At 45.4% G+C, this 19,423-nt stretch overlaps 1 protein-coding gene across 1 annotated transcript in view; it reads right to left on the reverse strand.

The window, feature by feature from the left end:
• LOC126176372 (protein glass-like) overlaps positions 1 to 19,423 on the reverse strand; it is a 109,609-nt gene that overhangs the window by 15,243 nt on the left and 74,943 nt on the right. Inside the window, exons 5-7 of the mRNA XM_049923528.1 lie at positions 14,931 to 15,119; positions 12,976 to 13,171; positions 514 to 743 (exon numbers count right to left, since the gene is read on the reverse strand). Coding sequence (XP_049779485.1) covers positions 514 to 743; positions 12,976 to 13,171; positions 14,931 to 15,119 — 615 coding nt within the window. The remainder of the gene's footprint in view (positions 1 to 513; positions 744 to 12,975; positions 13,172 to 14,930; positions 15,120 to 19,423) is intronic.

Raw genomic sequence — 19,423 nt, forward strand, 5'->3', positions numbered from 1 at the left:
ACAACCTCACCTCTGATTGCACTGCTTCATCACTATCAAAGTGCAGTCGTCGAAGTTATTTTCGAAGTTTTGGAAACAGATGAAAATCGGATGGGGAGAAGTCGGAACTGTATAGAAGATGATCGATGACAGTAAACTCAAGGTGTCAGATACTTATAGATGTCAAATGCTCGAGTATTATTTGGAACTGTCATGCTGAAGAAGAGGGTGCTCTATGTGTGGACGAACTCTTAGAATTCGAAAGTCGATTACAGGATGCTGTTTCTCAGGCACCTACATAGTTAAGTAACACACCGCCGTGTTCACGCTACAATTCGGTGCCTTCTGGAGGCAGAGGGGTTCAAATATGTAGACAAGAAAAATAAAGATGTAGAAAATAATGTTTGTTTTATTTAAAAAGGTGTATAAGTTTTCACATAAAAAATTCGGAGGCGATACTTTTCAGCACGCCCTCGTAATAGGCAGATACATGCAAAGCTTTGTATTCTCACTATAGACCGCTTGCCCTCTTACCTCATCAAGAACGTGGGTCGGCGGAGGCGGCGGAGGGGATACAGAGGCGGACAGCGTCATGGTGGCGGCCATCTTGCCCGGCGGGGGCGGGAAGCGGCGAGGGGAGGCGCGCGGGGCCACGCCCACCGACGCCCGCGACGCCGGCGACGCCATGTCGGCAGTCAGCACCGGCAGCGTCGGCGCCGCTCCCACCACCTCGCAACACACGACGCCCTCACTGTAGCAGCTCTCTGGGTCAGACGTAACGTGACAACACACTCTAAGGACTCCACCTTCTTGATGGGAAAGAGGCTGGCGCTAACTTCACTGCACACTTGGAAAATAAAAATCACCGCTTTACTTGTCAGAAAGCCCATTGATTTAGCTCCTACCATTTCAAACATAAATAAGATGAGACAACACACCATTATCTCTCTCAACAGCCGCCCGCTGTGGCCGAGCGGTTCTAGGCACTTCAGTCTGAAACCGCGCTGCTGCAACGGTCGTTGGTTCGAATCCTGCCTCGAGCATGGATGTGTTTGATGTCCTTAGGTTAGTTAGGTTTAAGTAGTTCTAAGGGACTGATGACCTCAGATGTTAAGTCCCATAGTGCTCAGAGCCATTTGAACCATTTCGCTCAAGAACTCCGTATTATTGGCAACAGGGTTACGAAATCGTCGCTTTACACTAATCAGGTGATAGACATGAGATTTCGTGTTTAAGAAAAGCATTTTATCTATTTTACATGGTTTCATTCATTCTTTCCACGTCTACTGTGGTGTCACCGCCAGACACCACACTTGCTAGGAGGTAGCCTTTAAATCGGCCGCAGTCCGTTAGTATACGTCGGACACGCGTGTCGCCATTATCAGTGATTGCAGACCGAGCGCCGCCACACGGCAGGTCTAGTCTAGAGGGACTCCTTAGCACTCGCCCCAGTTGACAGCTGACTTTGCTAGGGATGGTTCATTGACTATATACGCTCTCATTTGCAGAGACGACAGTTCAGCATAGCCTTCAGCTACATCATTTGCTACGACCTAGCAAGGCGCCATATTCAGTAATTAGAATGAATTCCGAACAGATAATATTGTGAATCATGTACCGTCAAGAGCGACGTTCATCATTAATGGATTAAAGTTAAGTATCAAACTAATTACGTCCGCTTTCCGAATTCTAATTCCTTGTCATGCTCCAGACCTCACGTCAGTATAGTTCTTCCCTCCTCACGCCAGCCTGCGTGAGCTAAAACGCGTGCATTTCGGCCTCCACTAGTAACACGGTGTTGGCTCTTATGCCAACACAACATCTACGAGTTACGATCAAAAAGTAACGGGACATTATTTTAAATTTCGTGAGCTTTATACATCCGATTTCCGCTTCGTTTTATCTTGTTGTTACACATGGCCCTGATGTATGTTTGCATTTTAAGCTGTTTGGAATATTTACCTTATTGTTGGCAGTCGAAGAGACTATACATGTTTTCAAGTGCTCGATGAATTTTTACTTTCAAAAATGATGGCTCAAAGAATTTGAGTTAAATATTGCTTGAAAAATGGAAAGAAGTGCAGCACTGCATTCGAAATGTTGACCGTGGCCTTTGGCGAATCTACTATGAGCAAGACAAGAGCCGGCCTATGTGACCGAGCGGTTCTAGGCGCTTCAGTCCGGAACCGAGCGCAGGCTACGGTCGCAGGTTCGAATCCTGCCTCGGCCTTGGATGTGTGTGATGTCCTAAGTCTAAGGGACTGATGACCTCAGATGTTAAGTCCCATAGTGCTTAGAGCCATCTGAAAGCAAGACAAGAGTTTGCGAGTGGCATGAAAGTTAGGAAGAGGGTCGAGAAGACGTTGAAGACGACGACTGTCCTGTACGCTGTAGCACATCAGTTTCTAACGACAATACGGAAGAAGCATAGAAAACGTGTCTGGAAAATCGCCCTATCACCATCAGAGGGATGCTGATGATGTCGGCATAGCCTGTGGCTCATGCTAATCAATTTTTCACGTGTTTTGGGCATGAAACGTGTTGCAGCAAACTTTGCTCCGGAATTTTTCAATGTCGACCAAAAACGACGTTGCATAGACATCGCTCATTAATTGCTGAATGACGTCGACATCGGTCCACAACTTATAAACATGGTTCTAACAAACGACGAAAGCTGGGTACACTGGTATTAGGTCGAAACAAGTGCCCAGTCGTCCCAATGGAAACTGTCTGAAGAGCCAAGAGTGGAAAAATTCGAGAAGGCTTTTCTTACCGTTTTCTTCCATTACAACGAGACAGTGCATCATAAGTTCGTGTCTCATGGTCGTACGGTCAGCGAGGAGTACTTCTGTCTTATGGTCGTACGGTCAGCGAGGAGTACTTCCTGGAAGTTATGCGCCGTTTGCTTGAAACAATCTGAAGAAAACGACCAGCACTGTGACAAAACCATTCGTCAAAATTGCATCAAGATAATGATCCCACTCATACCTCGATGCTTATTCGTGATTTTTTGGCAAAAAACAAAACCATTATGTTGCCTCAACATATTTGATGGACATGGTCCCCTGCGACTTCTTTCTATTCCGGAGGCTGAAGAAAACCATGAAAAGACGTCCGTTTTGCCACTATTGATGAGATGAAAAGAGAATTGCTGATGGAACTGAATACCACAACGAAATGTGAGTGTGCTGTCGTCTGTCTGGAACATTATTACACATATGAAGATACAGACCAGTTCTAGTATCAAAACTGCTGAAGACGTCCTTAGTGAGCGACTTTGTCTTTCGAAAACATTGCGGGATCTTTTGTTTCCTTTATCTCTAAGCACATTCCACAGGCCAAACTCATTGGAGTAATATTAAGTGAACTTGCTGCTGATTTTATAGTGGTTAGATGTTGTATAATCCTTAGATGAAAACACCATCATGGTTCAATCTTCTATACATTTGCAGCGGGGGTCACCAACAATACAGTACGGCCTGCTTATACAGCAAGATGATGCTGCTTCCCAAACATATCTGTCTGTTTCACAAACTTCTTGTCGCAACGCACTTTGTGGGTTTTGCAAGTGTCGCCAAATAGAGCTATGCAGATTTAACTGTGACGATAGTCTAAACATTACTTTATGCGTTTAGTAGATAATTTATGATGAGTTCTGAACTGATCTCGAACTTTGTATTTCAGCATTGTAATTTCTTATTTCGACTAATAAATGCAGACTGCGTAGTTTCACGTGGTCTTTGTGTACAATCCGTCGGATCGCGAAATACCGGAATATTTGCATTTTATTTCGATTCTGTACCACTGGGCAGCAAATAGACAACTTACTTTCTTTATTAGGTGCTGTCCTTGATTGCCCAATATGCCCTACGTCGATAAAAGTGTCTTTCGGTCGATTGTTTCTTCAACCACTGGTCTTGCAGATTAAGATGAAATCCCAAGGCGGATTGAAGAAAAATGTTCTACATCGAGAAGGTTGGAAACATTTGGTGCATTACGTAGTATTAGTTGCTAACCAACAGTTAAAGAGAGTGACTTAGTACTCATCATCAGTGGCACACGTTTGTTTTCCTCCAGCAGAAAATTTTTGATAAGCATTCCTTTTGCTGTGTTACTATCCATTACTGTATTGAAGTCTTCATATCTGTGTCAAAATCGCTGTTATCAACTGAATGATATATAACGGACGAAACGTTTCGAACATCCTTTCGGGCATGGATGCGTGTGAGGTTAGTTAGGCTTAATTAGTCTAAGTTCTAGGCGACTGATGACCTCAAAAGTTAGGTCGCATAGTGCTCAGAGCCATTTGAACCATTTTTGAACCTTCTTGCTATAGAATGTGTTTCCTCCTCAACACCGTTAAGGTTTTCACGATAACTTCCAAAACGTAGAACTAGTACTGCCAGCTTCACTTTTGTATTCACTTAACATGTAAAGCAACAGCCAGAGATTAGAATGATCTGCAAAGGCATTTGAATGTGAATTATGAATCCAGTGCGTAACAGTAGTTGAAGGTTATTATCAAGCCTGAAACTGTTATTAAGATTTTAAACACGTTATCAACAGTTTGTTGTTTATATTTTGTTCCATGTGCAACATATTTTAGCCCTTGCTCACGGCTGTTTTATCGAGATCCTCGTGTTTTGTACGGCTGTAAAGCTTAAGAATGTGACTTGGTGGATCAGTTGTAATGTTCCATGCTATCAATTCAGAAGTCTTGGTTTCGAACCCTGGGTAGTCGTGGAACTTTTATTTGTCACTTATCATTTATTTTACGTCTGAAATTGTTAATGTGGAAAATTCCGAGTTCCACCATGGATCGGAGATCGGAGGAAGTCAGCAGCCTAGTAAGGCATACTTGTGTTCAAACGAACCTTCGGGTTCCAGAATGAAATTTTCACCCTGCAGCGGAGCGTGAGCTCATGTGAAACTTCTATACGCCGGACACAGACTCGAACTCGGGACCATTGCCTTTCGCTTGCAAGTGCTCTACCTATTGAGCTACCCAAGCACGCAAGTGAACAGTCGGCACTCAGTTGGTCGAGGTCTTACCCGCTAAAGCCAAAGGCCCCGAGTTCGAGTCTCGGTCCGGCACACAGTTTTACCTGCCAGGAAGTTTCATATCAGCGCACACTCCGCTCTAGAATGAAAGTTTCATTTCGAAAATATCCCTCAGGCTGTGGCTAAGCCATGTCTCCGCAATATCCTTTCTAGTTTTCCAAGGTTCACAGGAGAGCTTCTTGAAGTTTGGAAGGTAGGGCGCGAGTTACTGACGGAAGTAAAGCTGTCCTAATTCCAAATTTACCTTTGCCTTTCCTTTTCATACCCTTTATGAGTATATTAATAAATACAACATACTGAATATTACAGAGGTTTATTTGCAAGTAAGTAACATAAAAAGTGAAAAAAGATATTTCTGCACATGGACTCGACCACACGACCCTGTGATTACTGTCGTGCACTCTTTCCGCTGCACCAATCGCTGCCTGGATACTGCGAACATAAGTGACTGGCGCCTCGTCCGGCTCGCACCAAAAACGCTATTTTTTCTAAACACTTGGCCATCTGAAACCGCCAGTTCCGTCACTTTCATTTTTGACCAAACTCTGCATATTTCGTAAATTTAGGTGAAATCTGTGATGGCGAGTAGGTGCGATGCATTTGTGAGTTGAAACATCAGTGAATGATTAACCCATATCTATCGTCGCAATTCAGTTCGACTCGATGTCCAGTCGAATGAGAACCATTGCTGCTGCCCGACGTGGCAGTCCCATGAACTATGTCTCGCATCCTGTATACCACTATAACATCTGAAAATTCAGTCATCTATATTTTCCACTGTACTGTTTAAGCACAGTATGTAAACTAACATAAAGTTCCATCCTTCCTGGCGTTACAGTTTTAACGGCTAGTGACCTGTATATTCTTTAACAGAATTTTTTCTCTGTTTCATATAATTAAAACGTCGTTGAATCGCTGGCGATTTTCTCCGCTGCGAGTATTACATCCTGTTGGGGAAGAGAAGTAACAGAAAAGAGAAAAAAGAAGATACCGCAGCAGCAGCATCGGTCTCTTTCTGTCATCAACATGTCATTCCCATGAGATGTAGGAGCCATTCTCTCACTTTTTCCCCCCTTCTAACTTGTTTAATGCGGCTCGCCACGAATTCCTCTCCTGTACCAACCTCTTCATCTCAAAGTAGCACTTACAACGTACATCATCAATTATTTGTTCGACGTATTCCAATTTCTGCCTTCCTTTACAGTATTTACCCTCTCTAGGTCCCTCTAGTACCATGGAAGTTATTCCGTGATGTTTTAGCAGATGCCCTACCATCCTGTCCCTTCGTGGTACTGTTTCCCATATACTCCTTTACTCGCCGATTGTCCTGAGAACCTCTTCTTTCTTTACCTTATCAGACCACCTAATTTTAACATTCTTCTGTAGCACCACATCTCAAACGTTTCGATTCTCTTCAGCTCCGGTTTTCCCACAGTCCATGTTTCACCACCGCACAATGCTGTGCTCCAAACATAAATTCTCAGAAATTTCTTCCGCAGCTTAAGTCCTATGTTTGGCACTAGTAGACTTCTCTTGGGCAGAAATGCCCGTTTGCCAGTGATAGTCTGCTTTTTACGTCCACCTTGCTCCATCCGTCATGGGTATTTTGCTGCCTACAAAGCATATCTCTTTAACTTCGTCTATTTCGTGATAATCAATTATGATATTTAGTTTCTCACTGTTCTCATTTCTGCTGCTTCTCATTACTTTCGTCTTTCTTTGAATTACTTCCAATCCATATTCTGCACTCAGTAGACTATCCATTAACTGCTGAGGTCATGAGTCTCCTAGAACTTAAAACTACTTAAACCTAACTAACCTAAGGACATCACACACATCCATGCCCGAGGCAGGATTCGAAACTGCGACCGTAGCGGTCGCGCGGGTCCAGACTGAAGCGCCTAGAACCGCTCTACTAGCTATAATTGATTGCAGAACTCAATTAGTCTTTCTACTCTCTCATTCATTCTAGCAAGTCCATATTCAACCGTGACCCTTTCGTGTGCTTCTCTCCCTACAGCCGCATTCCTATCCCCCATGACTATTAGATTTTCATCTCCCTTTATGTACAGAATTACCTGTTCAGTATCCTCATATACTTTCTCTATCTCCTCATCTTTTGCTTGCAACGTCGGTTAGCATACCTGAAATATCGTTGCCGATATTGGTTTGCTGTCGATTCTGATGAGAACAACCCTTTTACTGAACCTTTCACTGCAGTTCATTCATAAGAAATCCTATTCATGTTATTCCTTTTCCTCCTGCTGTTGATATTATCTTATGTTCACCTGACTATAATTCCTTGTCTTCTTTCCATTTCACCTTACTGACTCCCACTATATTTAGATTGAGCCATTGCTTATCCCTGTTCAGATTTTCTAGCTCCCCACCACATTCAAACTTCTGACTTCCACGCGACAACTCGTAGAGCGTTATCTTCCGTTTGCAATTCAATTTACTTCTCATGGTCTCCTCTCCATTGGCAGTCCCCTCCCGAGGGCCCGAAAGTGGGATAGACCAGAATATTTTGCCAATGAAAAGATCATCATGACACTTTTTGGATTGCAGACCACATTTCCTGTGTATACAAATTGTGTGTGTCTTTACTTCAGTGGTTTCCATTGGCTTCCGCATCCACAAGTTGTTGAACGTTGCTGCCTCTTCCGCCTTTAGGGGCAGTTTCCCACCCCAGGGGCAAGAGAATGCCCTGAAGCTCTGCCCACTCCTCGGCCCCTTTTCACCATGCCGTTGGCTGAATGACTGTGACTTCTTATGCTGGAAGTCTTCGACCACCGCTGCTGAAGGGCTTTATTCAAAATTTAAGCGATGGCGGCGTTCGAACCCCGTACCGAGGACATTTTGATTACTAATCATAGACGCTACCCTATTTTTTCCCAACAGCATTCGCAGATGCTTTATTGTCCTTCGTGCCGAAATACACTCCTGGAAATGGAAAAAAGAACACATTGACACCGGTGTGTCAGACCCACCATACTTGCTCCGGACACTGCGAGAGGGCTGTACAAGCAATGATCACACGCACGGCACAGCGGACACACCAGGAACCGCGGTGTTGGCCGTCGAATGGCGCTAGCTGCGCAGCATTTGTGCACCGCCGCCGTCAGTGTCAGCCAGTTTGCCGTGGCATACGGAGCTCCATCGCAGTCTTTAACACTGGTAGCATGCCGCGACAGCGTGGACGTGAACCGTATGTGCAGTTGACGGACTTTGAGCGAGGGCGTATAGTGGGCATGCGGGAGGCCGGGTGGACGTACCGCCGAATTGCTCAACACGTGGGGCGTGAGGTCTCCACAGTACATCGATGTTGTCGCCAGTGGTCGGCGGAAGGTGCATGTGCCCGTCGACCTGGGACCGGACCGCAGCGACGCACGGATGCACGCCAAGACCGTAGGATCCTACGCAGTGCCGTAGGGGACCGCACCGCCACTTCCCAGCAAATTAGGGACACTGTTGCTCCTGGGGTATCGGCGAGGACCATTCGCAACCGTCTCCATGAAGCTGGGCTACGGTCCCGCACACCGTTACGCCGTCTTCCGCTCACGCCCCAACATCGTGCAGCCCGCCTCCAGTGGTGTCACGACGGGCGTGAATGGAGGGACGAATGGAGACGTGTCGTCTTCAGCGATGAGAGTCGCTTCTGCCTTGGTGCCAATGATGGTCGTATGCGTGTTTGGCGCCGTGCAGGTGAGCGCCACAATCAGGACTGCATACGACCGAGGCACACAGGGCCAACACCCGGCATCATGGTGTGGGGAGCGATCTCCTACACTGGCCGTACACCACTGGTGATCGTCGAGGGGACACTGAATAGTACACGGTACATCCAAACCGTCATCGAACCTATCGTTCTACCATTCCTAGACCGGCAAGGGAACTTGCTGTTCCAACAGGACAATGCACGTCCGCATGTATCCCGTGCCACCCAACGTGCTCTAGAAGGTGTAAGTCAACTACCCTGGCCAGCAAGATCTCCGGATCTGTCCCCCATTGAGCATGTTTGGGACTGGATGAAGCGTCGTCCCACGCGGTCTGCACGTCCAGCACGAACGCTGGTCCAACTGAGGCGCCAGGTGGAAATGGCATTGCAAGTCGTTCCACAGGACTACATCCAGCATCTCTACGATCGTCTCCATGGGAGAATAGCAGCCTGCATTGCTGCGAAAGGTGGATATACACTGTACTAGTGCCGACATTGTGCATGCTCTGTTGCCTGTGTCTATGTGCCTGTGGTTCTGTCAGTGTGATCATGTGATGTATCTGACCCCCGGAATGTGTCAATAAAGTTTCCCCTTCCTGGGACAATGAATTCACGGTGTTCTTATTTCAATTTCCAGGAGTGTATTTTATTTACGTTGTATAATAGGATTTTTCCCATTTTCTACGAAAAACTAATGCCACCACCACGTTTCCCTAAATTTAAAAATGAGCCGCACCCCCCCCCCCCCACGCGTCACTCAAAAAACAAAAAAAATAATGCACCACTTCAGGCGTTGGCCCCTATCATTAAGACCCCAAGACGTCTACCAAAAACAGAAAAGGATAGAAGGAAGGCCTTAACGTCTTTTATTATTTTTTGTTTTATAATTTTTTTTACTCATTTGCATTATATTATTAATCCGTCTCCCCCTCACCAGCACATCCTCGAAAAGACTAGCGATCGCTTTCAACAGCAGCGGCAGAAACCCTGCATGCTGACGACGCATCAGTAGACCGTCGTTGTACGGCTTCTCGCAAGGGTGTATGAATAACCATTGAGGGGATCAACGTGTAAAATGGAAGAAGGTGCATGTGTCAGCTGCTCCTAGCATGTATGATTCAGCTGCGAGGGGAGTTGTGGAAAGCACTCCGGAGAAAGTTCTTAAAATATTGTTGATATTTATCGTTCTTGACAACTTCACAATGTCAGTCATTAAGATTTTGACAGAAATCGAGGGCTGGTTTGGCGCCAGCCCCAAACAGGTAGTGGACAACATGCCCGCTACTCCAATCACTGAGTGTCCAGGAAGAGAAGCATTTGTACGACGACGTTGTCAGGAGTTGTGCCTATGATGAACGTCAGCATCTAACGGACCAAACGTCAAACTTCGTTCGTCTCGCGTTAGGCAAGTCTGTGGCCATCGTCGTCTTGCACGCCAAGCGTGGTACATAATGGCGAAGCCGCCAGTTCCATCCGGTAAAGACGCGACTAGCATTCCAGATTGTCACGTACCAGGTGGACGCAAGAGTAGGGACGAGGAGGTGTTTTCCTTTAGCCACATTCGGTGGAAGCTGCGATTGCAGCGAGGCATACGCTACCTTGGCCGTCCGTAGACGTGGAGCGAGAAGCATGGTCCGGATGCAGCTGTGTTCAAGAAATAAATTGCTGACGTAGAAAACGGGCGCTGCGACGTCTGTCAGCGACTCTGGGGCCACGAGTGAGGCCAGTGAGACAAGTCGGAGTACGCCACATCTTGACAGGCGTTCTTAGAAAGAGGGTTGTAGCTCGGTGCCGGACATGGTAGAGATCGAGGCCTCCTTTGATCCTCAGGAGGGTGAAAGACCCATAGCTGACTTTAAATAACATGACTGACAAAGAAAGCCAATGAGACTAACATGCACCTGGCTATTGACGGTGGGATGGGAAAGTTCTGGGCCACTTGCGATATTCGCGACGCGACATAAACGTTTGCATACCGTATCCTTTCCAGCATATCCAAGTTTCGGAGCCGATGGTCAAGGAGCTCCGCCTGAATTCGGCGTAAATGCGCCTACTGTTGTCACAGGTCACATAAAGTCACCGTAAAATTGACATCTTATCACATCGTAGATCCTTGGGGAGCGGTGCATTCATCGGGCGGTCCACATCCTATAGGCAGCGCAAGAGATTTGCGGATGTTAATGACGCTACCTGAAGCAGAGCCGTAGGACACCACTCATCCCGGGAGCTGTAAAGTAGCGGTCCCACGGAGAAAGCGTACAGGAACGCTAAAAAAAAAAAAAAAAAAAAAAAAAAAAAGTTCAAATGGCTCTGAGCACTATGGGAATTAACTTCTGAGGTCATCAGTCCCCTAGAAATTAGAACTACTCAAACCTAACTAACCTAAGGACATCACACACATCCATATCCGAGGCAGGATTCGAACCTGCGACCGTAGCGGTCGCGCGGTACCAGACTGTAGCGCCTAGAAGCGCTCGGCCACCAAGCCCGGCGAACGCAAAAAGAGGGCATCCTTGCCGCACTGATCATTGTATCAGGACAAGCGGCGTAACACGACCTTTGTACAGGATCCAAGATGTTGCACACAGTAGCAGACGCATTATTACCTCCAGGAAGCTGTCTAGGAATAACGCATACCGCATCACTTCTGCCAGATAGGAGTGATCAACTCTATCGAAAGCCTAGCTAAAATCTAGGGAGGCCAAAATCCCGCCATGCGCTGTGTCCGCGCAAGAGCGATCGTGTCACGGTATTGACGCAAGGCAGTCTAGATGTAGTGATCGCCTCCTAAAGACGCCTGATCGTGGGAGACCACGAAACGGGGGACACTTCAGAGACGTGCCACCAAAAGCCCCGTAAAGATCTTCAAGCCAGAGTTAAGGAGGGAGTGACGTCACTGTTGCAGGTTCCACCGTTTGGTTTATGGACAGGAACGAGCAGCCCCTCGACGAAGGTACCAGAAAGCTGTACCGCAGGGGACATCAGGTCACGGCATACGTCAGTCCAGGCCTGCGTCAGTAACTGTCAGTAGGTCCTGGAGAACTTCTTGTGTTCCCTCCCGTCGGATCTTGGCGACCTGTGGGGCACACAGGCAAGTATAGCTGCAGTAACCTCCTCCTCCTCCATCAAGTCCTCTAATAATTCCATTTGCTCGTCCCGTGGTAACGTGCCATATGTAAGGCAAGACATCTCCTCTACCGTGTCCAGGGAATGATGGTGGTCTGCGAGCAGCTGACTGTAGTGCACGTGGAGAGCATATCCGATCTCACGCAGCAGCCGACGACCAAAGTTAGACTATGGATCAGCGCCCGTCGCCGACACCGGTGTCCAACAATGGACCACGAGTGTATTTCCTCCGGAATTCCTCAAGTATATGCTATTGATTCTGGCTGGACTTGTTACTGTACTTTTTCGATGGCTTGGCTGTTCTTCAACTACCTTTTATCCCATCAGTGATTACGATGTGCTCTTTAGGCAGGACAATAACTGTGCTATTCATTCAAAGAGGTCTTCGTTGACTCCCTTGAGCAGCACTTCATCGGACTTGTGCCCGAATGAGCATGTATGGAATATGTGTCGTAAATTTGAAATTTCGCGACACAGTTGTATTCCCTCCTGCCCAGCTAATCGCTCCCAAGGAGGTGAAAATAAAAGAGAGTTGGCGTTATATATGCTGTGCACAGACATCAGTTGAAGCCTTTCAGCCAAGTTGGGGAGTTTTAGAAAAGTTTCTCCATTAAAGTCCTATGTTAAACCAATCCCCTTAGCATTAATGCGTTGAACTGACAGTCAATCCTGAAACACAGTGTACTTTCGTCGATGAATACCCATTGTAAGACAGTTGGAAACTGAATATTTTAACTCCAGTTCTCACTCGTCGAGCATGGCTTACGTCGCAGCTTAACAGCCGAACGCTTGATTTCCATTTTAAGTGAGTTCAAAGAGCAGCACTGCAATATAAATCACCAGACTCACATGGCAGAGACAGGCTTTAGGCGCTCAATTCCCACGAGTGGGAGCTGTTGTCGGCTTATTGGAGGAGGCAGTGCCACGCCGAGTCTCGCTGTGACAACGCGACATGGCGATTGGTAGTCTTGTGGTACGACTTGAAAGCAGAAACAGTTTCAAGGCAGCTCCGGATCCCATGGGCAGAAGTGGCGGACAAGCTTTGCGTGCAGTACCGGGTCATGCAGAGTGTGACGCAAGGTCTTGTTTACCTCTTGCAGTGACTGGCTCTGACAGCCACCAGGCAGGTGAATTTGGGCAGACGGCTGGAGTCGGCTGCGGGCAGGCGATAGCATTTGGAGTCCAGGGCGGTGGCTCCGACATCGAACTGTCAGGCGCATCGGCCGTGCTTGTCTTTCTTATCGGCATGGCTGGTGTTAGGTGACCTGTTTTCTCTGAAACTGTCACCTAGCACATTTTGGAATATTTTTAAACTCATTTACCGTGATCAAGTAGTCTATCACTGACGCTGCATCGAGATTCAGTGCTTCCAGTGACTCTTGCATCTTTTAGGTACAGTGAAGGGACTGCGCAGTTGGGAACCTAAAGGCTGGCTATCAAAAGATAAGTATCCCTTTAAGAAGATCTGGCTACCATAAAAAGTTCAGAATCAGAGGCGGAGTCGCATCCTCAGAGATACAGACTGGTATTCAGTTCCCTCATGCCACGCTCTGCGAACAGGACATGCGACGGCCTCTTTCTGTGGGAAAAGCGCAGTATTGCTCGTAAAACCTTTCGGCAAGATAAGAGATGTCTCTCCAGGTGTCGCCTCCCAGAGCTCAGCATGTGAATCATCGTTACCTCAGAAGCGACGTCGCGAAATAGCGTTTGGTTTAAATTTTCATAATACAGAGTTATTTTCCATAGTACATACAGTTGTGCCTACCTGTTAGCCATCTCATAGATTAGTTTGGAAATTATATCACGAAGTAGGAGAGATTTTCTGTCTGCCTCCCCACCTCAGAGCACTATTAGCAGGAAACAGCAAATCAGAAAGAGGAGATTGTTTAACAACTTTACTTGAGTTTCATTGGACGTAACTCACAATGTCTGCCACCACTGACCAACGCGTTCCTGCTCTGGCGAAAAGCAGCCAGGTTACAGAGCGTCAGGAAGATAACACTTCACACTAGGCGATGAAAAAGTAAAGATTTTATGTTAGTAGATGGAGGAGTAAACTTCGACGCCAAATGTCGGAAAAGACAAGTGACGAGGGAAGCCTTGCGGGCGCAAAAAACTTTGTTTCTTTTCGAGTTCCGAGGACAGAAAACAAGCTGAACTCTGAGTATCCAGAGTCCATCGATGCTGCCTTCAGCATTATGCCAAGAATATGATAAGGTACGGATTAGATGTGATCGGCAAATCCATAGGGACGCGATATTAGTTCATTCCCTTCAGGAGCCAGCTATTCTGTTTTAATACCTCACAGCCTGCCCCTGTATCAAAACTCATCGACAACCTTTAGCGTCCCATATTACAATTTATTTATATCAGTGATACCTGTTTCAACGGTTTTAATTTTGTTGTATTCCTCTTATGATCTCTTTTTAAGACATTATCCACTCCATTCAAATGCTCTTGCAAGCCCCTTTTCGTCTCTGACTGAATTACAATAGCATCAGCAAACTAATGGATCTAACATTGCACATTCCAGCCCGCAAAACGCCAGTTTTGTTTTTCCAGATGACAAAAACTTCCTGATTAGCTCCTTCCTGGATATCCAATTGACTATTTCAGCTTGGGAATAATTTATCCAAGAGAATTCTATCGTCGTTGAGCCATACAGTGGAGCTGCATGTATTCAGGAAATATAATGGTTTTAGGTTCTTCTTGTTTTCAGCCGTTTTCAATATCAACATAGCAAGGTCGTGTTAGCTAATGTTACAGGGCCAGATCACTCAAAAGGCAAAGATCCCTCTTCAGGAACCACATGTTTATCTGGCCTCTTCACAGTTGCCCCGCTAATGTGGTTGCACTTACAGTACGACTGTATGTGTCGTAAATATACGTGAGCCATCCTACCTCAACTGGATCCTAGTTCGTGGGGCCGCGAGGTGTGGGGTGGGGGTAAGCGGTCTACTGCTGCAGGACGGTAGTTGCTAATGCCCCACTAGTGCCACGAAACTGGCAAATGTGTGCCTGTACGAGGTTCGTATGCGTGTGGTACCTGGTGCGTGGGCTGGGTGGGTGCGGCAGCGGGGACCTGCGGCTGCTGCTGCTGGGCCGGCGGTCGGAAGTCGGCCGTGAAGGAGTAGGTGGCGCCGCCGCCGTAGCCCTGCGGACTCAGCAGCGCCTGCGCCTGCGCGGTCTGCATCGGGTACACCGGCGACGCCGTCGGCCCGGGCGCCCACTGCATCTGCAACCCGCGCAGCAAACACACCTGCAGCTACCGTCACAATCGAACGCACGTCACTTCAGCTAACAAATTAAGTCACTTGTTGATATTCACCTCTCGAATAAAATGGTCCGCAATAACAACCCACCTGTTTACTATCCAGCAGTCAAATAAATCATTTGCCCTCATTCAATAACAGTTTTTTTTTAATTCCCCACAAATTTCCACAATCATTGCAGATTATCTACGATTATAGGTCTACGCTAGAAAATAGTTGTTGTCATATCATGTGCTATCATTACTGCTTCAAGAATTTCAAACGTCAGATGAAATATTTGTCGTAATTTTCTTCTTTTTTATGAATGTCACGTACTCAGTAGCACATTGAACTTACGCCTTAAACCACAAAGATATTTAAGTGTATTGGAATAGTAATAGTCCTATAACACTTCCTATAAGATCGCACGAAATTATTTTTGCGGTTAAATATTTCTCTGTGTTCTGTTTACCAGGGACTCTTTAATCTGATTACACAACTGGTCTGATATTCCGTACTCATAATTTGTTCATTAGGTGGCAATGTAGATCCGTATCGAATGCTGCTGGTAGTCAAGGAACAGGACATCAACCTGGAGCGATTTGAAGTGGAACGACCACAAAAACCTAATCGCTGGTAAGGAAGGTGTCAGAATGAGATTAATTTGAAGAATCCTGAAGACGTGTGATACAACCACAAAGGAGGTAGGCTACCAAAACCTCGTTGAACCACCATCCCAATACTGCTGTCAGTCTAGGATCCGTACCTGATAGAATCGACAGAGGAAATATAGAAGACATAAACAAGAGCAGTACGTTCCACCCATTACAGGTTCATTTGGAAACACGTACTCAAGAAAGTAGTGCCCCAACAAGCGACGGGCTTCGCCGTTTCATAGATTCTCGTTTCCAGCCGTAGCGCCACAAAAATGTGCCATTTGACAAAACGAATTATATCAGTGGATTCGCTACAATGCCTGCCCATTCGCCTCTCTCCCGCTTCCATTCTTTCCTTGCTGCCTCTCATACCCGCAACAAGGTCAGGAGACATTCAGCCTCGTCGTGGACAGTGGGCAGTTTTGGATCATAAGCGTATTTTTAGTCCTGTTATTAATGATGTAGCATTTATTAATATTACTTTTTCGTATTATTTATGTTACCGGCAAAAGCAGAAGACAAACCGTTTTCCTGTGAAACTGGAGCAGAACACAACTTTCTATCAGATGCTGAACAAGCAATGATGTTTCCAGCAGTGGCCAGGCAGGGTAATGAGTCCTGGCTCGGATCAACATTGAAAAATGGTTCAAATGGCTCTGAGCACTATGGGACTCAACTACTGAGGTCATCAGTCCCCTAGAACTTAGAACTACTTAAACCTAACTAACCTAAAGACATCACGCACATCCATGCCCGAGGCAGGATTCAAACCTGCGACCGGAGCGGTCGCGCGGTTCCAGACTGTAGCGCTTAGAACCGTTCGGCCACCCCTGCCGGCTGATCTTGTAAACAAAGTGTGCATCAGCTAAAAACCTTAAAAGTGTAGATGTTTAGAAAAATAATTGTAAGTCTTACTTAGGTTCGACGTGTGTGATGGAGGACATTGGTACACTCAGTAACTGTGATTAGATACTGTGTGGTCTATATTTTCCTCTAATTTGGGTTGGGTTTGATGTTTGTCCGTTGCACAGCTTACCCCTACAATTACTCCAGTGTAGCCGAATGCGCCAGGATTTATTATCGGTCACGACCGACATTCAGTAGAACCAATTTCAGTGGAAAGAATATCGTGCACTTAATAGTAATTATGCCTATGGTTTATTACAAGTGCAGCTGAATAAGGCAATAGCCATGTACGGCATTGTACTTCGAAAGTGCACGTCCCGTAGAAACGGACTGTATTGTAATTCTTCGTTTTCTTGTTATTATCACATGTTAATAAGTAGCGGTGTTCCTCGACATTTAGTAATGTGTAGACTGAATTATTTGGGTGAAATTTGCCACTTCTTTAACATTTAATATTTTTCGACAGTAATTCATACTAATGAAAGAGTCGCTTGTTTCATTCTACAGAAAGCATTAACTAACATAAAAGTTGAAGGAGACAAAAATAAACTGGGATGGTAGAAAGGACAAGCTAGATATCTGCTGTTACTACGCCATTGTGGCGAGCTGGGTCAGTGCAGCGTACCGTAATGGCTGGCGTCGGCAGCTGCCGTGCTGCGCGTCACCATTTCTGCCCCGAGCACCAGAAATTAATTGTTGGTTACTATTAATGAGTTTTGGAAAGCTCTTATAAAACTTCTTCTGTTTGTGTATCCTGGAATATTCGATGTCTTTATGAGTACCAGCGTTCTGGAATACTCCATGTTTGTATAAATACCTGCTCTCTACGGCCTGGAGGTCAGTTCCGTTCTGGCTGTGTAAGTTGGTGTTTTCAGTGCTAAGTGTTGTATTTCACTGTCGAGCCTGCTTTCGGATTTGGACTAGATTCTGGTTAACACGTGACAATATTAATACACGGTAGGTGTAAACTTACATATCATTCAATCTTGGTTTAACATTTTGTTGTTTCTGATTCTTCTTTGTTTCTTCCTCAATGGTGTTTTACTTGGAAGACAATGTGAATCATTTCGTGCAATTAAATTTTCCACTGGGAAAAGTAAAATGCATCTGTGGCTGTGACAAGGGTAGTTTCCTGACGTGACGTGATAGATTGTGCCCAAACTTTCTCAGAATCTTTTTTAATACGCGTGTCCCATTAGTAAGCATAGTGAATTTTTAAACGCTACATGAAAACTGCCGACAGTATTGACTTCTGCCTATGACTACACTGCTAATTACGTACTTCTTCTCCTTCGCTTCCCAGGTAACAGACGACATAGGAAAATTGTGCAAAGGCTTTGGCAAAGAGGATCAGGTCATTATAGTAGGTGGAGCAGGAAACACCCAGGCTAAGAATAGTAATTACGGCATTAGGGGTGAGCTGAATAAAATAAGAGTAGCAACTACACGGACATATGCGAGTTTCACGGAGGTCCTGCAGTGCCATAACCAGCCTGGGGTTAATACTGCTGTGAGCCGTTTTGACTCTGAGCTGACCAGGTTACTGCTGACTGAAGTGAATTCTCATGTGAATGCAGTGGCCGTAGCTACAATTGAGATATGGGGTTATACTAGACATGGCGTGCACCTGAATAGGAAAGGAAAGGATAGGTTGGCTGAACCTCAACCTCTTGCAGGAAATGTACGGGGGGCCACCATCACACAATGCAAGATCCCTGTGGTTACTGGTGTCAGATGGGCACCTTTTTTAGGTCATAATCAAGTTTCAGGCACCCTATTTTGAAAGAAGTCACTATAACAGAAGAGCGCCACAAGAACGCACAGAAAAGTGAGGTTAGCTTATTTCACAAGATTGAGTAATAAGACAGAAGAGCTTCTTGACTGCTCGCAAAATTCAGAGGGAAACATAAGCATCATGTGTCTGTTTGAGCACCACATAACCACAGGGTTACATATAAAAGATTACAGTCTAGCAGCTTACTCATGCAGAACTAATATGGGAAAATGAGGAGTTGTTGCATATATTAAGACAGAACACAAGTTTAAAACCATTGACACAAGTAGATTTTGTAAAGATCAGCACATAGAACTGTGTGCTTGTGAATTAATGCTGGAAAACAGATCACTTTTAATTGTAACTGTATATAGATCCACACTGGGAAATTTCGAATTATTTATGAGGAACCTTACTGTGCTGTCTGTCACACATCAGCAAGCAGTTAATAGTCTGTGGTGATTTCAGTGCAGATTTTCTAAAGGATTCTGATAGGAAAAATGATATGGAAACCTTATTTGGATTCTACAATTTGCTCTCAGTAGTTAACTTTCCAACATGGGTGGATAAAGACAATAGGTCCCTAATTGATAATGTTTTCTTTCATGAGGCACAAAGCAAGAAAATAACTGTTTACCCAGTAAAAAATGCTCTCTCTGATCATGATGCACAGTTAGTCAGGATAAATGACATAGTGCCTTACAGTGTGAGTACCCCTCGGTGGAAGTCAGTCTGAATCATTAATGACTACAGGGCAAATGTTTTTAAGATTAGTTTACAACAACCAACCTGGAATGAAATTTATAAAGACCTAAATGCCAATATAAAATTTAATATATTCCATCATAAATTCACATCAGTATTTGAAAATAGTTTTCTGCATAATTTAATAAGATGGGCATTAATCAGCCATGTAAAAAACCACAGATCACTAAGGGGATTGAAATATCTT

Source organism: Schistocerca cancellata, chromosome 3 (genome assembly GCF_023864275.1).
Source record: "Schistocerca cancellata isolate TAMUIC-IGC-003103 chromosome 3, iqSchCanc2.1, whole genome shotgun sequence".
Lineage (NCBI taxonomy): Eukaryota > Metazoa > Arthropoda > Insecta > Orthoptera > Acrididae > Schistocerca > Schistocerca cancellata.